The 22,070-nt window shown below is 41.1% G+C and overlaps 1 protein-coding gene across 1 annotated transcript in view; it reads right to left on the bottom strand.

The window, feature by feature from the left end:
* Positions 1-22,070, bottom strand: part of naaladl1 (N-acetylated alpha-linked acidic dipeptidase like 1) — a 41,827-nt gene that overhangs the window by 14,947 nt on the left and 4,810 nt on the right. Inside the window, exons 3-11 of the mRNA XM_030143762.1 lie at positions 14,579-14,700; positions 9,923-10,042; positions 6,318-6,510; positions 5,487-5,580; positions 5,301-5,405; positions 4,758-4,843; positions 3,100-3,219; positions 2,930-3,015; positions 1,946-2,009 (exon numbers count right to left, since the gene is read on the bottom strand). Coding sequence (XP_029999622.1) covers positions 1,946-2,009; positions 2,930-3,015; positions 3,100-3,219; positions 4,758-4,843; positions 5,301-5,405; positions 5,487-5,580; positions 6,318-6,510; positions 9,923-10,042; positions 14,579-14,700 — 990 coding nt within the window. The remainder of the gene's footprint in view (positions 1-1,945; positions 2,010-2,929; positions 3,016-3,099; positions 3,220-4,757; positions 4,844-5,300; positions 5,406-5,486; positions 5,581-6,317; positions 6,511-9,922; positions 10,043-14,578; positions 14,701-22,070) is intronic.

Raw genomic sequence — 22,070 nt, 5'->3', positions numbered from 1 at the left:
TTGTGGGTCTCTAAGGGTTAATATCTATACATGAAATTATTCCAATATTCTTAGAAGGTTTCATAGTTGAATATACACTGACCAGAGAAAGGGAAAAAAGTCTCCACCTGGATTTAACTCCAGTAGTTCAGATCTTTCCACTGGTTAAATATGTTTCAGAAACAACACATTGTTTAGCTGATGCAGCCATTATTTTGATAAAGAGCATAAAGACTGGACTGTGTTTCAGTGTGGTCTGATGAGCCCAGACTGACCCTGGTCCAAATGATGAGCGTATTAGTGTGACGGAAGACGCAGATGAAGTGATTACCCATCATGCCTAGTGCCTCCAGTATAGGCCTGTGGGGGCAGTGCCTACCCATCATACCTAGTGCCTCCAGTATAAGCCTGTGGGGGCAGTGATTACCCATCATGCCTAGTGCCTCCAGTATAGTCTGTGGGGGCAGTGATTACCCATCATGCCTAGTGCCTCCAGTATAAATCTGTGGGGGCAGTGATTACCCATCATGCTTAGTGCCTCCAATATGGGCCTGTTGGGGCAGTGATTACCCATCATGCTTAGTGCCTCCAATATGGGCCTGTTGGGGAAGTGATTACCCATCATGCCTAGTGCCTCCAGTATAAGTCTGTGGGGGCAGTGATTACCCATCATGCCTTGTGCCTCCAGTATAAACCTGTGGGGGTAGTGATTACCCATCATGCTTAGTGCCTCCAGTATAGGCCTGTGGGGCAGTGATTACCCATCATGCTTAGTGCCTCCAGTATGGGCCTGTTGGGGCAGTGATTACCCATCATGCCTAGTGCCTCCAGTATAGGCCTGTTGGGGCAGTGATTACCCATCATGCCTAGTGCCTCCAGTATAAGTCTGTGGGGGCAGTTACCCATCATGCCTAGTGCCTCCAGTATAAACCTGTGGGGGCAGTGATTACCCATCATGCTTAGTGCCTCCAGTATAAACCTGTGGGGCAGTGATTACCCATCATGCCTAGTGCCTCCAGTATAAGTCTGTGGGGGCAGTGATTACCCATCATGCTTAGTGCCTCCAATATGGGCCTGTTGGGGCAGTGATTACCCATCATGCCTAGTGCCTCCAGTATAAGTCTGTGGGGGCAGTGATTACCCATCATGCCTAGTGCCTCCAGTATAAGTCTGTGGGGGCAGTGATTACCCATCATGCCTAGTGCCTCTAGTATAGGCCTGTTGGGGCAGTGATTACCCATCATGCCTAGTGCCAGACCCTATAAACCTGTGGGGCAGTGATTACCATCATTGCCTAGTGCCTCCAGTATAGGCCTTTGTCGGGGCAGTGATTACCCATCATGGCCTAGTGCCTCCAGTATAAACCTGTGGGGGCAGTGATTACCCATCATGCTTAGTGGCCTCCAGTATAGGCCTGTTGGGGCAGTGATTACCCATCATGCTTAGTGCCTCCAATATGGGCCTGTTGGGGCAGTGATTACCCATCATGCCTAGTGCCTCCAGTATAAGTCTGTGGGGGCAGTGATTACCCATCATGCTTAGTGCCTCCAATATGGGCCTGTTGGGGCAGTGATTACCCATCATGCCTAGTGCCTCCAGTATAAACCTGTGGGGGCAGTGATTACCCATCATGCTTAGTGCCTCCAGTATAGGCCTGTGGGGGCAGTGTTATGATCTGAGGTTGAACGTTATGTGGAAAAAAAATCAAGGAAATAAAAATAATCAGTCCAAACAATGCCATAGTGAATGCATCTGTTATAATATTAGTGTGTGGGATTGTTTGTTTTTTTCGGCCAGGCTGTATATGCTTGTATATACATTTCATATATGGAAATGTGATATAATTTGTGATCAGTTGTGTAAACTACAATAGCTTCACTGACTTCACTTTAACTGCGGGGCTGCATCATTTCACTTTTATTACCAAATTAAATATTGGCATTTAATGTATGTTATATGATCTTACCAAAAACAGCTATATCCACGTTGATGTAAGCGACAGCGCGTTCACTGAGCTTGGCGATGTATTGCTAAAGGGAATATAAGATAGCATAGCAAAAGTCAAATCAAATATGATTCAGATTACTCAAACCATAATATACTCAAGCACCTGTACTTGACCTTTTTCAGAGGTAAATACTGTTCTGTCTAAATGCAATAGTAATGTCATATGTAATTAGTTACTCATGCATATGATGACTGTATGCAATATGATTCACTGTTATACATTAAACCATTAACAACTATATATAAAGTAGCTTAAGTGAACCTTGAACATGTACAGGGTGGGGAAGCAAAATTTACAATGAATATTTAGTTGTTTTTTCTCAGCAGGCACTACGTCAATTGTTTTAAAACCAAACATATATTGATGTCATAATCATACCTAACACTATTATCCATACCTTTTCACAAACTTTTGCCCATATGAGTAATCAGGAAAGCAAACGTCAAAGAGTGTGTGATTTGCTGAATGCACTCGTCACACCAAAGGAGATTTCAAAAATAGTTGGAGTGTCCATAAAGACTGTTTATAATGGAAAGAAGAGAATGACTATGAGCAAAACTATTACGAGAAAGTCTGGAAGATACTATTAAAGAAGAATGGGAGAAGTTGTCACCCCAATATTTGAGGAACACTTGCGCAAGTTTCAGGAAGCGTGTGAAGGCAGTTATTGAGAAAGAAGGAGGACACATAGAATAAAAACATTTTCTATTATGTAAATTTTCTTGTGGCAAATAAATTCTCATGACTTTCAATCAACTAATTGGTCATACACTGTCTTTCAATCCCTGCCTCAAAATATTGTAAATTTTGCTTCCCCACCCTGTACAGCAGTAAATGAATCTGGGCCTGTTCCACTGTACTTCCACCTACTTAAAAGATGTGAATACTTCTTCCCCCACTGGTGTTAGATTGAATATGATTTGTGTATTAATTAAATATCACCTCTGCGTATTCTGCAGAGCCTATGAGGCCAAACTCCTCTGCCCCCCAGCTTCCAAAGATGATGGATCTGCGTGGTCTCCATTTACCTGCCAAACAGGACAACAGGAGTTTTAAATCCAGTAGAACTGATGTCTACAAGTAGACACACAGATTTATGACTGTCCTCTCACCCTGCTTCACCATCTGGCCCAGGACTCTGGTCAGTTCCAACATGACGGACGTCCCACTGCTGGGGTCGATGGCACCGTGGACCCAACTGTCCCTGTGGTTCCCATACAGGACGTACCGGTCTGTGGACACACAACACAACAGTATTAGAATAAATGAAATGTTACAGTTATGTACAGTATCTACGACGGCGTATTAGGGACACATAAGAAAAAAAAAAAGCTTGTCACTACGAGAATAAAGTCGTTATTTAACAAAAATAAAGTCATTGATTAACGAGAATAAAGTCATTTAACGAGAATAAAGTCATTTAATGAGAATAAAGTCGTACTTTTATGAGATTAAACTTGTAATATTTTGAAAATTCGACAGAGTTTCCGGTTTTACAGCGAAGGCAACAAGCGAAACAGACACTTTCCCTTCTGTTGGACTAAAAACTCCCAGTAGAATCCCCACAGTTTGTTCAGAAACACCAAACCCTCTGTGTTTAGTTCTGGTGTTTCCACTGATAGTCCTACAGCTGAACACTTCATCAGTTTCTCCTCCACAAAATAGGAAATTTACTACAAATCAGTTCAGTTCTTACAGCAAACCCAAATGTGTGCAAACTCTCTTCAAAGTCCTTAGACTGATGATAATGTGTTGATGGAGGACAGACTCAGTATTTGGCCTTTGTGCCGAACCCCCAAATGAAAGGAGAACTGCACTAAATGTTCACAGTTCTACATCGATGAGTAGGTACAACTGCTCATTATATTATGACTTTATTCCGGAAATATAACGACTTTATTCTCGTTAATTAATGACTTTATTCACGTTAAATATCGACTTTATTCTCGTTAAATAATGAGGTTTTTCTCGTTAAATAACGACTTTATTTTCGTTAATTAACGACTTTATTCTCGTTAAATGACGACTTTATTCTCATTAAATAACGACTTTATTCTCGTTGAATAAGGACTTTATTCTTGTTAAATAATGAGTTTATTAAAACTACGACTTTATTCTCGTTAAATAACGACTTTATTCTAGTTAAATATCAACTTTGTTCTCGTAGTGACAAGCGTTTTTTTTTTTCTCATGTGGCCCTAATACGCTGTCGTAAATATCAACTAAAATAAATTCAAGTTATTAAGTATTTCATATTTCTTAAAAATTGCTTGTTTTTTAAATTTAATTTTAAACAACTCATGCAATAGTGGATATGGATGTACGCAACATGTACATTTTGCATTATTATTGTATTATTATTGTAGCTTATTTTGGTATCGGTCCAGCTGATGTCATTAATTCTATGCGTGTGCTGATGTCTACACTAACATAGACAGCACAGACAAATTTTGCCCATTATAAGTAAATGGGGAAAAAAAAGATTTAAAAAATTCATTAAAAACTTGAACTTTAACCTACTATTCCCAAAATATAATCACATCTATTCTGGATCACTGGCAATTTATAAACCCAGTTTGGTATGAATTCAACCAATAGTTCTGCTGCTAAAGTGTCAACAAACAAACAACAAAGAAACAAATTGAACCAAAAACAATACCCCTTGCCTCTCCTTGGGGGTGGTGGGGTAATAATAACGTTACAGACTCAGTAAACCCAAACCTAAACAAATGCTTGGAACCATTTGAATGAGTGTGATGTTTGGTTTGACCTGGTTCTACGCTGCCTCGAATAACTCCCATCACGTTGGAGGACCTCCTCACCTCCTCATAGTTGTAGATCTCCAGTTTCACATCACTGAAAAACAGCCAAAATGTACATATATTTACAACTGCTGCTCACACGATGCATTGGGAAGTAACTGTGTGTGCATGTGTGTTCGTGTGTATGTTGTGATTTATGGGATGACCAATCCAATCCAACTTTATTTGTAAAGCACTTTAAAACAACTTCAGTGGACCAAAGTGCTGTACAGAAGAAAAATTAAAAGCAAAATAGAAGTATAAAATACAGAATAGATTTAAAGGCATAGAAACTGCACAAAAGCGAACAAAAAAAAAGTGCTACACAGAAGACCAGTAGTGTGTTGCTGTTTAAACATACTTACTTTTATTCTTTTACTGTTGAACCTTTATCTTGTGTTTTCCACCAATGATTGACCAACTTTGAGGATGCTACTTGTCTCTGCTGTAACTTTATGAGTCATGTGAACACAACCGGCCCATTGTCGAGTCCAGGTGTGATGTGATGTTACCTGTTGTTAAAGTCAGACGTAGGTTTGAACCCTGGACCTCCATAGTTGTAGGGGCAGTTAAAGGCTCCCCGCCATTCAGCAGGAGCTGCCTCACCACCCAGCTCACTGTGGATGCCACAAAACCATCACATTACTCATCAATTCATCTTAGACACATGTGATAAAAGCATTTTTATCAATACAAACCAAATCAATACGTTGGCGTCTTCAAATCCAATTGGTTGAATTGGAATTGGAGGGATTCCAGTTACGTTTTCAGGTGGAATTCTGTAGGTATGTTCTGAAAAAAATAATCACAAAACATTATTCACAAACTTCTGAAATTGTTTTTATCAGGCTTTCTTGGACTTTGTTTAATTTGTTTGTGTTTTTGGTTGTTTGGTTTTGTGTGTCTGATTGTTTGTTTGTTTGTTTGTTTGTTTGTTTGTTTGTTTGTTTGTTTGTTTGCTTGCTTGCTTGTTTGTGTGTTCAGTTGTTTGGTCTTGAAGGAATCCAACAAGAAGTTCCAGATTTCATGTCAACTTTTTAAAAACCTGGAATGTTTTTGATGAAATTTTGAAACTAAGTGAAATTTTTAGTTGTGACTGTTAACTGAAAAACATACTATTCTCTGTGTTTTAATAATATGACGAGTATTACAAGAAGTCTAATAAAAATTTTTCTTCTCATTAATGAAAAAACAGTGCCCTAAGAATTATTGTTCCACAAAACAAAAAAATTTAAATGGAGCTCAAACAAGGAGTCAAAAATGAAATTGTTAAATATTACCATGCACAAACGACATAGTTAAATATCAATAATAAAGACAAATATTATGTAACGTGACATTATATTATATATTAATATTACATTTGCAGCATCATGACAGACTATTGGAAATGACTGGATTTTACCAGACTGTATGTGTAGAGTATGTGTTTATATATGTTGTTGTATAGAGTATGTGAGTGTTTATATGTGTTATTGTGTAGAATATGTAAGTGTGTGTGAGTGAATGTGTTATTAAAGTGCGTTGACCTTTGGCGGCCAGGTAGGGGGTGAGCATGTCTCCATAGTGAGTGTTGAAGGAGCCTCTCTCCACCCCAGAGGGCGGCAGGTACCACGAGTGAGGATACGTCTCATTGTCATCTGACATGTAACCGTCGTTAATGTCTAAAGGGTCAGTGTAGACGAGGACGCCGATGACACCGTAGGGGGCGGCGTTGATGGCCTGGATGAGACACAAACACATTCACATGTTCGACAAAATCTACCAAACACAAAACTTTGTTTTTCTTTAAATCATTGATGCCAACTTAGCACTTTTTTTGCTAAAATCTTTAAAACTTTTCACTGTTTTTTTCAAAAAGCACCTCGCAGCAATTTTATCTACTTTTAAAATGAGGTTTTAATCTTTTCTCATCTTTTGTAAAGTTTTCATTTTCATTTTTCATTTATTTATTTGTATCAGACATATAAACAGCTACAGTCCATAGAGTATAATAAACATTAAAATAATAATAATAATAATAATAATAATAATAATAATAATAATAATAATCATAATCATCATCATCATCATCATCATCATCATCATCATCATCATCATCATAAAAACGGTTATAAGTATAAAAACAACACACATGCACACACCCTGTCTTCAATAATAAGTATAAAGATGCTGGTGCCAGTATTTAACAAGTGTAGAATCAGCATAAAAGTCAGAGTTAACAACTGTAAAAATCACAACATTTCTAGAGTGACTTAAACACAGTATAAAATTCAAAATTGCTTTCTGTAACATCTCATAATAAGAGTGAACAGTATTAAAACAGAACATACCACTAGCACTACAGCTACGATAAAAACCATGTATAATACAGAATGCATTGTTAAAAGCAATTCTCACTGAGTGAGCAGTACAACGTTTAAAACTAACCCATAAGTAACAGATAAATATTCGAGCAAAAAGATATGAACAATTAATTCTTAACAGTAGTGGAACAAAAATAAAACCTGCAACAGATAAAATTACTCCTGCCATAAAGACTCCTAACCTTAGTTTGAACATCATTATCATCACTAAGATTATCAGATACAATATGTCCAAGGTAATAAAGGTAAAGTGACTCAGACCCTAAAACTCACTCATTTTCCTGTAAATGACACCAGATTTTTCAGACCCCTCTAAAGACTCTGTATCCAAAAAGACACTAGTGACAAATCCATCCCCTTTTTCTGGTGTTATTTACAGTTTTCTCTCTTATCTCTTTTTGCTCTGTTTCCATTGTTCATGTCGACTGAATGTTATGCACCACCGTCAGCGGTGTTAGTTTGGTCATATTTGTTTTATCATGTGTTCTCATTTCCGGTTTTATTTTGGTAAGGGGTTTCTTTTTGCGTGTGTGCACTGTCTGTCTTGTCTGTGTCTCCCCTGATTCCTTGAGTGTCTGCACCTGGTGATAATTATTCCCACTCCCTTTATATACTTCTCTGCTTGTCTGTTGCCAGTGTGTCTTCCCTGTCGTGCTGTGTCCACCTCGTACTGCCTGTGCTCCTTGACTCATGTGAGTAGTTTAGTTGGATTTCTGATTTATTGTTTTTCTCCTTTTTTCTAGTTAGTCTTTTTACCACAGCCATGAGGATGTTTTTGTTAGTTAAATTACCCCTTAAGAGAAGACATTTTTGTTGGTTATTATTCTACTTTTTGTGTAGTTATTTTTGTTAGTTTTGTGAATACCTCAATCTGAGATTTTTGTTACAACTAGAGCAGTGGCGGCTGCTTGTCCTTCAGACAGGTGAAGCCCATTGTTGGCTTACATAAAAAAAAAAAAAAAAGTCAAGTTATTTAAACATAAATTCAGCCCTTTGTTCCTTTTTAAGAAAATGGCCAGTGACCTTATTGTACCAAGTAAACAAGAAAATGTTGAAATTATGTTAAATTGAAACAAGGAAGTACAATGAGTATGTTTTATTTACAGTGCAAGAAATGAACATGTAATTTCGTAGTGGTTTCTCTCTCCATTTCACAGCAGAATTCGCGACAGTATTAAACTGAACTGTGTCAGTGAAGGAGTAGATCTCAAACTAGCTGTCAATCAAATGGGATTCAGCCTTTCAACTTCCTCCAATCAGCACGTGGAAGCCTAGCATCCAGCCTGGCCGAACTCTGCCCACAGCTCCATTCACCCCCAGGGATGCCGAGCGTCCAGGGGCGGGACAACATCGTGGCATTTATCCAATTACCGTCCAGTTTTGAGGCAATGAAAAAAACTGTTCCACTCAGTCCCATTGAAGTGCATGGACACTGAGCGTCTACAGACAAATGCACTGAGCAGAGATCGTATGAGAAAACAGTGCAACGGGAATGTATGAGAAGTGAACAACATCGAGTCTGTTGGTTTGTGATAAAGTTGATTCTGAACAAACTCGTCTGTGAGATGAACGTGTTCTAACACATTTGTAGTCAATGAAATGTCAACACAACTGAACATATTTAACCATTTCATTTTCGTAATTTTAGGGGAAGCCGAGCTTCCCTTACAGTCTATGAGAAATCACTACTGAACTAGAGTGAATAAATACTCTTATAATCACTAGCCTGCTGTCCGTCTTGTGCATTTGGATCTAAGCTGTGTGCCAGCCCTGAACACTGAAAATGACAAATGTTCTGCTTGTAAATATTCCTGTTTTACTGTGACTTGTTGTCATCTCCTAAGTGGACTGTAAGGTTAAACATAATGTGCCCACACTTGAAAACCCTTGGCTTTCAGTCCACACCAAGATTTTTGCACGTATGGACAAACAACGAACTGGTGACAATACCCTGCAGTGAGGGCTGAGGCTAAAACCGAAACCAAACTGAAGACTATGAAGAGAAAAACGAAACCACTAAATCAGTAACTGACCACAGTAACTGGTCCAGAGTGTCTCTTTTGGGTCTCTTTAGCCGATCCCCAAGCCCAGATAAAGGAGGACGGTTGGAATTGGGACATAAAAATAAAACTAGAATTGACAGAGTATAGTTCATTTGGAGTTCTAAACATATTTAGTTTGTTTTTATTCTCACTTTTTGTCTCTAACACAATATTATTCTTCTGTCCTACATTGTTCATTGCAATTACATGAACATTTACAATTATGCAAATTAAGAGATGTCATTTAGTAGCTTTTAGAGACTTTTAGGACAGAAAACAGATCCTTTAATACTGAGGAGTTGGAAATAGTGGTTTAAATGTCCACAGTCCTCTGTGACCATTTGTCTACAGTTTATTTCATACATTTGTTCTGTTTGTTTAGTGTTGACTTAGTGTTGGTTAGTTTGACTAGATTCAAATGTTTTAAACTGTAAACCTCAGTAAAACATGTTTAACAGAATCCATTTTTATGTCAGGAGGCCAGGCATTAGGTGTTCTTCTGCTTATTTTGAGGACTTTGAATACATCTGATTCATGTCTTTTATGGCTGATGTTTTTTATAAGAAGTCCCTGATGATAAACTAGTGATGTTGCAACATATTTTTCTGTCCACATCTTTTATCGTCTTTGTAAAATATATTGCGTCTTTTAAGATAAGCCCAAACCCGCACCATTTACTGCCATGTAATTGTCCTTGTGTTGAGGAGTGTTCGTCATTCAACTCACTTTGGCGGCTCTTCCTGCGCCTCCATATCTGGTGATGGCGATGGTTCCCGTCAGGTTCACCTTCTGGCTCAGATGTTCATAGTCCTTGGCCGTTCCCTGGTTGGCATAAACTAGTTTCCCCTAAAAACATCAGCACATCTTCATAAGGCCCTCATTACGACTGTAGTGGTTTAAACAACTGAAAAAATATATTTTATTTGATATTTGAATCATATTTCATGGCCTAGTGTTTTCTTACAGTACTGTGCAAAAGTCTGAAGCCAACATTTGTTGGTTTAATAAAAATGCATTTTTCAATGTTTGTATTTAACCCTTTCATGCATGAAGTATGAGAACCTTAGTCAATTTTTTTTTCTTGAGTGTTTTTGTACAATTGTTTTTGGGGTTTTTTTTTATGAACCTATTTACTCTTGGAGTTACAAAAATGTCCACTCAGCTGGACACCATGTATTTAAGTTTTGAAGCAAAGAAACATTTATTAAAAATCATCATCAGAAAGTGATATACTGTGTGAAAACTATGAAATAAAAACATTTTTAATGCTGCTAATTGCTAAATTGTTACTGTTTTCTCACATTTTATCATACCCTATTATGAGTTATTACTCATTTCATGGAGATAAAATCCTCCTGAGACCCAGGAAATTGACAGTTTTAGCTTTTTTACATTAAAAAATTGTCTTGATTGGAACCTGCATAATGCAACAGTTTTTTCAGATACATTTGTAAAATTATTTTTATTTATTTATTGATTTTTTTAAAGGAATGTCCTTTGCAATGCACAGCATTTTTAAAGTAAAACTGTCAAACTTTTGTCCCCTACAGAGCACAAAATGCATTGCTGGGTCTCAGGAGGATATGCAAAAAAAAAAGAAAAAAAAAATGTTTGTTAATTAGAGTCTAATAACATTTAGCAATTGATTTACACTAAAACATGTTACTGCAGATCAGGTTTATCAAGAGGAGCAAAATTACTGTAATTGTATGAATTGCAGTGTTTTGGAGGATGCATAAGAGTCCACTATGTTGGCTGATATGGAACTAAAACAAAACCCATGAATAAACAATAGAACAGCTGTAGAATAGCTGTCCACTGGAGTGACCACTATGCATGAAAGGGTTTAATCTGATGCATGTGAAGTATGAAGAGTAGGAAAAACAAAACTTTAAAATACTATAAACCAGTATTTGTGTTTAGTTTGACCTCCCTTTGACCTTTACATGTCTTTAATCCTTTTGTTCAGACAGTATTGACTTCATTGCATACGGTGTCTGATGTTTTATACCAGGTTTCATTCAACACATGTCAGATGTTTCCAACTGTTGGTGCTGTTTCTTGTCATGGGGTTAGAGGTCACACTAAATGGTGACTTTAACACATTTGGTTCAGGTTGTTTTGTATGTCTTTTACAGTTGTGAACATATAACAGACTGTTAAATACACATGGGTGTTCAATTCAACTTAGTTCAAACCTTAGCATCTCTCTTTATCCTTCATTACACTGAACCTCAAACAGAGATGACCTGCATTTTTACTATTTATTATAGTGATGGAGAAATGTCTCTACACTCTTTTTCTGTGTATGTTTGTATTATTGTATGCTAGGACCTTCATTCCAAACAACATGACTCTTGAATTGTATGTAAATACCCTATTTATGCTCTAGTTCTTTAATCTGTAAATTGTCAACATTTGTAAGAGGATAGATCAAATGACTGGTAAGACCAACACTGCAAAAATCTAAATCTTACCAAGTGTATTTTTCTCATTTCTAGTCAAAATATCTCATCACACTTAAAATAAGACATAATCACCTAAAGAGTAACTTTTCAGTGAGATATAAGAACTTATTTTTGGACAATAGATCTTGAAAATCTTATTTTAAGAAATCTTACCAAGATAATTTTCACTTGTTCCATTGGCAGATTTTTATTTATTTATTTTTGCTTAATTCGAGATTTTTATTTTATTTTACTTTTTTTTTTTTTTTTTACTTAATTCAAGTGAAGGGATTTGGAGTATTTAAGATGGTTTCTAACAGTAATAGGTCTATAGTGATGTGTGGACTTTTTATTTATTTTTTTAATTTTATTTTTTTAAATTTATTTTTTAACTCCAGCCTAATATAGATAAAGTATCTTTTTATCTAAAGGGCATTTTGGGGAATGATTAGATTTGATATTAGATTCATATGCATCTACGTGTGTATGTGTGTGTGTGTGTGTGTGTGTGTGTGTGTGTGTGTGTGTGTGTGTGTGTGTATTGTGTATACCTAACACTTTCCTTGTACTTTGGAGAATTATTTTAAAGTCCTCATACAGTTACTATTAATCAACAAAATAAGGACTCTTTAACCTTCTCTTAATCAATATTCCCTCTAATAGAACAACACCTTCATTTATACGTTACTCCTCAGCTAAAATACAGGAAAAGGTTATTAATTATCAAAGATTTGTAACATTTTTTGTATTTTATTTAAATGTATCTGTATCTCAATTTGTTTATTCAAATTGTACATTCCCGTCAATTTGCTTTGACTGTTTTTTGGTAAATTCTATCATTTCTCTGATCAAGCATAACTGATATCCATATCAAGGAAGAAGGGAAATATCTTTTTACAACACTTTTCAGCTTGTAAAGTGTCCTGCAATAATGTTAACTTCTTTAATTCTGCTCCCATAAAATCGTCGGCTGTGTATCAATCCCAGACAAATATAACACTGACTAACAAAAGGGTATTTGATGTTTTTATCCTGTCCGTGGCCTCGGTCTCCTGTGAAATGGACGTTTATGACAGGCTTAACTGATAGGCTCTGGTGTGTTTATGAACTGGACTGACATCATAACTTGGAGTTTGATATGGGCCTGATAGCACCTTCAGAAGGGCCTTAACCCTAACCCTAACCCTGGCCCTAAGACCTGTTCCTAACCCTAACCCCCAACCCCGGCCCTAAGACCTGTTCCTAACCCTAACCCCCAACCCCGGCCCTAAGACCTGTTCCTAACCCTAACCCCCAACCCCGGCCCTAAGACCTGTTCCTAACCCTAACCCCCAACCCCGGCCCTAAGACCTGTTCCTAACCCTAACCCCCAACCCCGGCCCTAAGACCTGTTCCTAACCCTAACCCCCAACCCTGGCCCTAAGACCTGTTCCTAACCCTAACCCCCAACCCCGGCCCTAAGACCTGTTCCTATCCCTAACCCCCAACCCTGGCCCTAAGACCTGTTCCTAACCCTAACCCCCAACCCCGGCCCTAAGACCTGTTCCTAACCCTAACCCCCAACCCTGGCCGTAAGACCTGTTCCTAACCCTAACCCCCAACCCCGGCCCTAAGACCTGTTCCTAACCCTAACCCCCAACCCCGGCCCTAAGACCTGTTCCTAACCCTAACCCCCAACCCCGGCCCTAAGACCTGTTCCTAACCCTAACCCCCAACCCCGGCCCTAAGACCTGTTCCTAACCCTAACCCCCAACCCTGGCCCTAAGACCTGTTCCTAACCCTAACCCCCAACCCTGGCCCTAAGACCTGTTCCTAACCCTTTTAGGTTTTCTTCTTCCCTCTCCTTCTGAAGTGTAAATGAATGATTTTGACATTTTTGAACTTGCATGTATTCTGTCAATGCTCGAAACAAACAAATAAACGAATGAAATAAATGAATGAACCCTAACCCTAACCCTGGCCCTAACCCTGTTCCTTTAATTTGTGTCTTTTATCATTGTGTTTGAGTCCAGATGTGTTCTGACTGAATAAAGAGTTTCACCTCCTTTGGGCCTAAGTCAATATTTTCTCAGTGAATGCTCTTTAATTGTGGGTGGGTAGGTCTCATATGTGATTATAATGCTGTCTTATGTTTTTATATCTTTATTGATGTTGTGTCTTTTTGTGATTTGATAGATCTGCTGGGTTACAACAGTAATGTCTGACATGATCTGACAAGAAAGTATCATAGTATCATCATTAACCCATAGAGACCCAGTACTACTTTTGTGACAGTTCCCAAATGAAATTTCCCATTTTTTAATCATTCTTGACTGATTTCTCACCGTTTATTATATTATTCTCTGTATTTTGTGTTTTTTCATAGTAAATCATGTATTTTTCTGAATTTGATTCAGTGATCATGTAGAAAACTGAAGAAAAAGTGACTTTTTCAGTCAAATCTCTCATTAACTGAACATAAACCCAGTGTGTCCATCCACTGTCATTGAGCCAACTCCATGGGTTTTACTGGTGAATCAATGTTGTAGAAGATGACGATGTTACCACTGTAACTTCAGAGCCTCTGAATGTCCAAATGGGTCATATCTGATGACCGTGAAAAGATGACAACCTGTATTTTACACCAATAATTGACATGTATTGATAGGAATTGTGGATCAACAGGTATGAAACAGGTTAGATCACTAGATGGTTTAGGTCTTTAAGGGTTAAGAAGGTTTTAATTCCATGTTCTGGATCCTTGGGCTGCAGTTCCATATTGGAGACTTGATCCAATACCATCCTTTGATCCTTTTCATTCATTATTTGCTTAATAACACTAACTGGAGCTCCTTTTCTAGTTGGTCCTTGTTTCTAAAGCCTTGTTCCCATCTACAGTGTCCTAACTATGGAGTGGTCATTTCCAGGTGTATTGTAAACAGTGAGCATTTTTAACCTTTGGTTGTCCTGCAGGGGAGTACGCAGCGTAGGGTTGAACCACCTCAGGATCCAGTTGGTCTGAAGTATAATTCTTTTCTTTTTCTCTGACGGTGTGGAGCACAGTATTAGACGGGTTCACTGAAATAAAAAGAGGCAGAAGAACATGGAACTCTTTTCTCTAATTATTATTCTTATTATTATTCTTGTGGCTGGGCTACAAAACTACAATGAAAAATAATATAATTTATACTGTGAAGAATATCATTGCTGTATATTTATTTATTCTTAAGTGTTAATTTGTTTACACTGTCTCACTCAATTAACCTATTCATGCATGAATTATGAGAACCTTAAGATTTTTTTTTTTTTTCCAGAGTGTTTTTATTCCTCTTTAGACATGAAAAAAGCAATGTGATTGAATTTTTTTTTTTTTTTTTTTTTTATGAACCTATTTTACATGGGGTTGCAAAAATGTCCAGTCAGCTGGACACCATGCATTTACTTACATACTGTGTGAAAACTATGAAATATTTTTTTTTTAAAATGCTGTTAATCTGTTCTCACATTTTAACATTCTATAACCTCCTGAGACCCAGCAATGCATTTTTGTCCTCTGTAGGGGACAAGAGTTTTACAGCTTTATATTTATATACATATATATATATATATATATATATATATATTTAAAAAGTTGTAAAACTCAATGGCACAGTAGGATGAGAAAAAGAAAAAGGAATGAAAGACGTCGTTCACACAGAACTTTAAATCCAAGGAGCACACATTGACCTGAAATATGAAATAGCAGCTGATATAAGGTAAAAAAACAAAAAAAAAACAAAAAACAAATATGATGTGAACCTGGAAGGAAGAGACTGAAGACCCTCCACCATCAGTCCAGTCCAGTTTGGATCAGTTCAGGTTCAGGTGAAAGACAACAACGAGGAAAGAGACAGTGATAAGACGGACGTTGTTTGGCCCCTAGGAACTACGGTAGTTCTAAAACACTGACACTAGCTCTGTCTGTCTGTCTGTCACACACGCTGTATAATAGAGGAATAAATAGAATGCTGAAAGTATGTAAAGTTTCACTTTTGTTTCACGACAGCGTTCGTTACGTTAGTTATGGACTGCACCCCAGGTATATAACTGTGCGCTCCCCCTACCCCCTGGCTCCAACAAAAAAAAAAAAAAAAATACCCCGTGCACACAGACATACACAAATACACAGTGTCCTAAACAGTTTGTTCTCTGCCCTAAAATCTGGCTTACTTATTTTCTATTTTTATTCTCTGTTATTTATTGCCTGTAGCACTTTGAGATTTTTAGATAAAAATGTAAAGTGCATTACAATTAAAATGTATTATATTATTATTATTACTAAAATAAATAATTTGGTTCATTGTGTTGTCAAAGTTTCTCTTCAGTTTGTTTCAACAGAATACCAGTTTACCCTCTTGTTAATGTTGCACTTCATGTGGAATTTTTATGTTATTTTTATGCAGAATGTGAACTGACAGAACTGTGATTAGATTTTTCTTGTTTGTTCAAAACTACCTTTCAGGGAAAAGTGCAATATTAATGTTTAAAATACATTTAGTAATATTAATAATTTATTTTATTTTCTATTTGATTTGTAGCAGCAGAATTATATTATTCCTGTTTTTCTATATTCTATTATCTCCAAAAATTGGGGGAAAAATGTAAAACAAAAACAAAAAAAAAATCATAAATGCATTAACAGACATTTTGAGGGGTTTTCTTTCTTCCCGTACCAAACCGAAAAAAAACCAAACCGTGGCTTTGAAAACCGAAAACGTACCGAACCGAAAATTTTGTGTACCGTTACAGGCCTACTCACAACTCCACATTTTTCTCTTTGTAAATGTAAAAATTTTCATGTCATTTTACTGTATTTACACTAAAACAAACTAACATTTCACAAAAATGCAAATAACCTGAACAAATATTGTCATATCAGTACTTGGACTCTTGTATGTTTTGTCTGTCTTGTGTGTCATTTCCTGTTTTATTTTGTTAAGTCCTCCTCTTGTGTCATGTCTGGTGTCTTTGCTTCCTCTCCCTGATTGTTTCACCTGTGTTGATTACCTGTCTCCGCCCTGATTTGTTCCACCTGTGTCTCACTGTCTTCCCTCCCTTCTGTGTATATAAGCCCTGTGTTTTCCCCTGTCCTGTGCCAGTTCGTATTCCTTCCTTGTGTTGTGTATACTTACCAGCGATTCTCTGAACCTGTTCGTCTGCCTGTCTGTTCGTTCCTGACCCGGTTTGTTCCCCGACTTCTGAGCCTGCCTGATCCCTGCCTGTACCTCTGCCTGATTCTGCCTCACTGGTTTTCGACTTTTGCCTGGACTCACGGTTAGTGCTTTGCTTTATCCCCATGTACCGTTGCCTGTTTTCTGGATCCTCTGTGTATGACCTGGTCTGTCCCCTGACTCTCCTCTGTTTCCTCCTAGTCGGGTTACCCTCGTGTGCTCCCGACCCGGGCAGAGAGTTTCCCTTGCTGGTCTCGGACGCCGTGACGAATTCACACAGTCTGACCTGCGAAGACTCCTTAACGAAACCTTTTTGTGAACTGTTAATTTTGTCCGTGTTTAATAAACACTCTTTAACTTTATTCCTGTCTGTTGGTTGTGCATTTGGGTCCAAGACTTGTGTCACTGGTTCTAACAGTACGAACTGGCCAAGCATGGACCCAGCCAACCTAGACCAGGTCAGGGAGGCTATCCGCTCGCAGGGGCAACGGTTGGGGGGCCACGAGCAAGTGCTACACTCTCTCATGGACAAGATGAACCAATTATCGGTCCAGATGTCCCAGATTTCTAACACCCGGTCTCCTGAACCTAGTTTCCCTGTCGAACCAGTGGCGGCGGCGTCTACGGTTCGTTCCGCCGACGAACCAAACATTCCCCCGCCTAACAAGTATGCTGGAGATCCTGACACCTGTAGAAACTTTTTTACCCAGCTCCAGCTGATTTTTGAGGCTCAGCCTCGCCGTTTTTCTGGTGACGCAGCTAAGATTGCTTATGTTGCTAGTTTACTGGAGGGTCCCCCGTTAAGTTATTTTAATGCTCTTTTTGAGAGTGGTTCACCGGTCACACGTTCCTTTGACAGTTTATGCTTGGAATTAAAGCGTGTGTACGATCACCCAGTACGGGGGCAGCAGGCGGGGCAACAGCTTATGAGATTAAGACAAGGGAGTATGTCTATCCGGCAATACGTAAGCCATTTCCGTTCTCTGTCTGTCGAGGCAGGGTGGAACGAACTATCCCTAATAAGTGCTTTTCAGTCTGGTCTCAATCGCACCATCGGTCGGGAGATGGCTCTCCGGCGGGAGTTGCAGACGCTGGAGGAGGTCATCGCGGCGGCCATCCACACTTCGGACCAGATGTCTGTTTGGCAGGCGGAACCCGCAGACGAACGACCGGCTGCCAGTCCCTCACCTTCCCATCTCCCTCCACCGGCGGCCGAGGCCGGTGACGGCGTTAAAGGAGAGGCCATGCAGTTAGGTCGCACCAGGTTATCGGCGGAGGAACATCGGCGCCGACTGGCGGCGGGTCTTTGCCTCTACTGTGGTCAGGAGGGTCACCGGGTGAGAACATGCCCTAACAAGAATAAATCCTCTCCAGGTGAGGATAAGTTGCTTAGTCGGACGCTGTGTATGTCCAGTCTGTCTCGTCAGCTTCCCTTGGTCTGCCTCTGCTCTGAATCTCTGTCTTTACAGCACCCGGTTCTGATAGACTCCGGCTCGGACGCCAACCTGATGGACGATCAACTCGCCCTTAAGCTGGGTCTCGCCCTATCTTCTCTCGAGCGACCACTAGAGGCACGAGCACTGGATGACCACATCATCTGCAGGATTACCCATCAGACCCAGCCGGTGACTGTTCGTTTTGCTGACGGACACACGGAGTCCCTCTCCTTCCACGTTTATCACTCTGCGGCTCACCCGCTCATCCTGGGTTTCCCTTGGCTCCAGCGTCATAATCCCCAGCTGGACTGGAGTACGGGGGAGGTCCGGTCCTGGGGTAAAGACTGTTTTTCTTGTGGAATTGAACACAATGACTCTGATTTTTTGTCCCCAGCTGATTCTGTCTCGGTGGCTCCGGTCCAGGTGGCCTCTGATGAAATGACGGATTTTCCAGCGCTGAATAAGGTGCCCGTACAATATCATGACCTTAAACAGGTTTTCAGTAAGTCCCGAGCCACCTCTTTACCTCCGCACAGGCCATATGATTGTGCTATAGACCTTCGCCCTGGCTCCTGTCCCCCTAGGGGGAGGTTATATTCTCTGTCTGGTCCTGAGACTGCTGCTATGCAGAAATACATAGACGAGTCATTAGCAGCAGGTCTAATTCGGCCCTCCTCGTCCCCGGCGGGGGCGGGGTTCTTTTTTGTGGATAAGAAAGACAAGACCCTGAGACCCTGTATTGACTATAGAGGACTCAATGATATTACTATTCGTAACCATTATCCACTTCCTTTGATGTCATCAGCATTCGAGCTTTTACATGGCGCTCGAATCTTCACCAAATTAGACCTCAGAAACGCTTATCACCTGGTTAGAATAAGGGAGGGGGATGAGTGGAAGACCGCTTTTAATACCCCTAGCGGTCACTATGAGTATTTGGTGATGCCTTTTGGCCTGACTAATGCTCCAGCTGTTTTTCAGGCTTTGGTCAACGATGTCCTTCGGGACATGTTGAATCAGTTTGTTTTTGTCTATCTGGACGATATTTTGATCTTCTCCCCAGATGAAGAGACACATGTCCTACACGTTCGACAGGTCCTACAAAGACTTCTGCAAAACCAGCTTTATGTCAAAGCTGAGAAGTGCGAGTTCCACCAAGCATCGGTGTCTTTCCTAGGCTTCATTATCAGTGAAGGAAGCGTCCAGATGGATCCGGATAAGATCAGTGCGGTGAGGGATTGGCCGACCCCTGCTTCTCGTAAGGAGGTACAAAGATTCCTAGGTTTCGCTAATTTCTACTGCAAGTTCATTCGGGGTTTCAGCAATGTGGCTGCCCCTTTACATGCCCTCACCTCTCCTAAGACTACTTTCAGGTGGAGCCCTGAGGCGGAAGAGGCGTTTGTCCGTCTTAAGAGGGCTTTCACTACGGCTCCCATCCTGTCCGTTCCTGACCCTGCTTTGCAGTTTGTGGTTGATGCTTCTGATGTGGGAGTGGGAGCCGTCATTTCCCAGAGATCCCCGAGTGATGGCAGACTTCATCCCTGTGCCTTCCTGTCACGGAAGTTATCTAAACCGGAGAGGAATTATGACATCGGTAACCGGGAGTTGCTGGCCATTAAGGTGGCGCTGGAGGAGTGGAGACACTGGCTGGAGGGAACGGAGATTCCATTTTTGGTCTGGACCGACCACAAGAACTTGGAGTATCTGCGGTCAGCAAAGCGGCTGAACTCTCGTCAGGCCAGGTGGGCTCTTTTTTTTACCCGGTTCAATTTTTCCCTTTCCTATCGGCCGGGTTCTAAGAACGGTAAACCGGATGCTCTGTCCAGAAGATTTCCCCCCACTAAATCTGTTTCTGAACCTGTCACTATTTTACCTGGTTCCTGTGTGGTGGGGGCTTTTCACTGGTCTATTGAGAAGACGGTTATTGAAGCTCTTAAGGACTGTGATGTGCCGGTGGGGGTACCTCCTGGTCGGTTGTTTGTCCCTGTGTGTGTCCATCCTCAGGTGATCCACTGGGCTCATACCTCCAAGATGTCGTGCCACCCAGGGGTTCAGAGCACCATGTTCGTCATAAGGCAACATTTCTGGTGGCCTAAGATGGAGAAGGAGGTTTCGGAATATGTGGCGGCATGTCCCACCTGTGCGTCATGTAAGACGTCGCATGCGGCACCTGCGGGCCTGTTACGGCCCTTACCGGTCCCCAAGAGACCCTGGTCGGCCATCTCCCTGGACTTTGTAACTGGTCTCCCATCTTCTGATGGCTACAATACGGTACTCACTATTGTAGATAGATTCTCTAAAATGGCCCATTTTGTGGCTATGCCCAAACTCCCCTCCGCTAAAGAGACGGCAGAGGCGGTCCTGTTTAATGTCTGTAGAATCCATGGTTTTCCCAGAGATGTGGTTTCTGATAGAGGACCTCAGTTTGTGGCCCGTTTCTGGCGAGCTTTTTGTGCCCTCATTGGGGCATCTGTTAGTCTGTCCTCTGGTTATCATCCCCAGACCAACGGCCAGACGGAGCGGGTCAACCAGGTGCTGGAGTCCGGCCTGCGGATTTTGGCCTCTCACAGTCCAGCGTCCTGGAGTCGCCAGCTCATGTGGGTGGAGGTCGCGCACAATTCCCTTCCCTGTGCCTCCTCAGGACTCTCCCCGTTCCACGTGGTCTACGGATATCAGCCACCCCTGTTCTCCGCTTCTGAGAGGGAGGTCAGCGTTCCCTCGGCCCAAGCCCTTATCCGCCGCTGTAGGAGGACCTGGTTACAGGCCAGACGGGCTTTGTTAAAGTCGACCGGCTACTACAAGACCATGGCTGACCGTCACAGAACTCCGGCACCGGCCTACCAGCGGGACCAGCGGGTGTGGCTTTCCACGCGCCATCTGCCTCTGAGGGTGGAGAGCCGTAAGCTGGCTCCCAGGTTTGTTGGACCTTTTCCTGTCTCTAAAGTGATTAACCCTGTGTCTGTCCGCCTACGGCTACCTAGGACCATGAAGATCCACCCCACGTTCCACGTCAGCCAGGTCAAACCTTGTAAGGAGAGCCGACTGGTACCCCCCACCCAGCCCCCACCACCACCCCGGATCGTGGATGGAGGACCAGCATATGCTGTGCGTCGTCTTCTGGCGGCCCGTCGCCGTGGCCGTGGTTTTCAGTATCTGGTGGACTGGGAGGGCTACGGGCCGGAGGAACGGTCCTGGGTACCGGCGTCCTTCATTCTGGACCCGGACCTCATCAGGGACTTCCATCAGCGCCATCCTGAGGTCCCTGGGCCGTCTGGAGCCGTCCCCTAGAGGGGGGGGTACTGTCATATCAGTACTTGGACTCTTGTATGTTTTGTCTGTCTTGTGTGTCATTTCCTGTTTTATTTTGTTAATCCTCCTCTTGTGTCATGTCTGGTGTCTTTGCTTCCTCTCCCTGATTGTTTCACCTGTGTTGATTACCTGTCTCCGCCCTGATTTGTTCCACCTGTGTCTCACTGTCTTCCCTCCCTTCTGTGTATTTAAGCCCTGTGTTTTCCCCTGTCCTGTGCCAGTTCGTATTCCTTCCTTGTGTTGTGTATACTTACCAGCGATTCTCTGAACCTGTTCGTCTGCCTGTCTGTTCGTTCCTGACCCGGTTTGTTCCCCGACTTCTGAGCCTGCCTGATCCCTGCCTGTACCTCTGCCTGATTCTGCCTCACTGGTTTTCGACTTTTGCCTGGACTCGCGGTTAGTGCTTTGCTTTATCCCCATGTACCGTTGCCTGTTTTCTGGATCCTCTGTGTATGACCTGGTCTGTCCCCTGACTCTCCTCTGTTTCCTCCTA

This window comes from Sphaeramia orbicularis, chromosome 9 (assembly GCF_902148855.1).
Source record: "Sphaeramia orbicularis chromosome 9, fSphaOr1.1, whole genome shotgun sequence".
In the NCBI taxonomy this organism is placed as follows: domain Eukaryota; kingdom Metazoa; phylum Chordata; class Actinopteri; order Kurtiformes; family Apogonidae; genus Sphaeramia; species Sphaeramia orbicularis.
The sequence above is the reverse complement of the archived record's forward strand: the minus strand, read 5'-3'. Positions and strand labels throughout refer to the sequence as shown.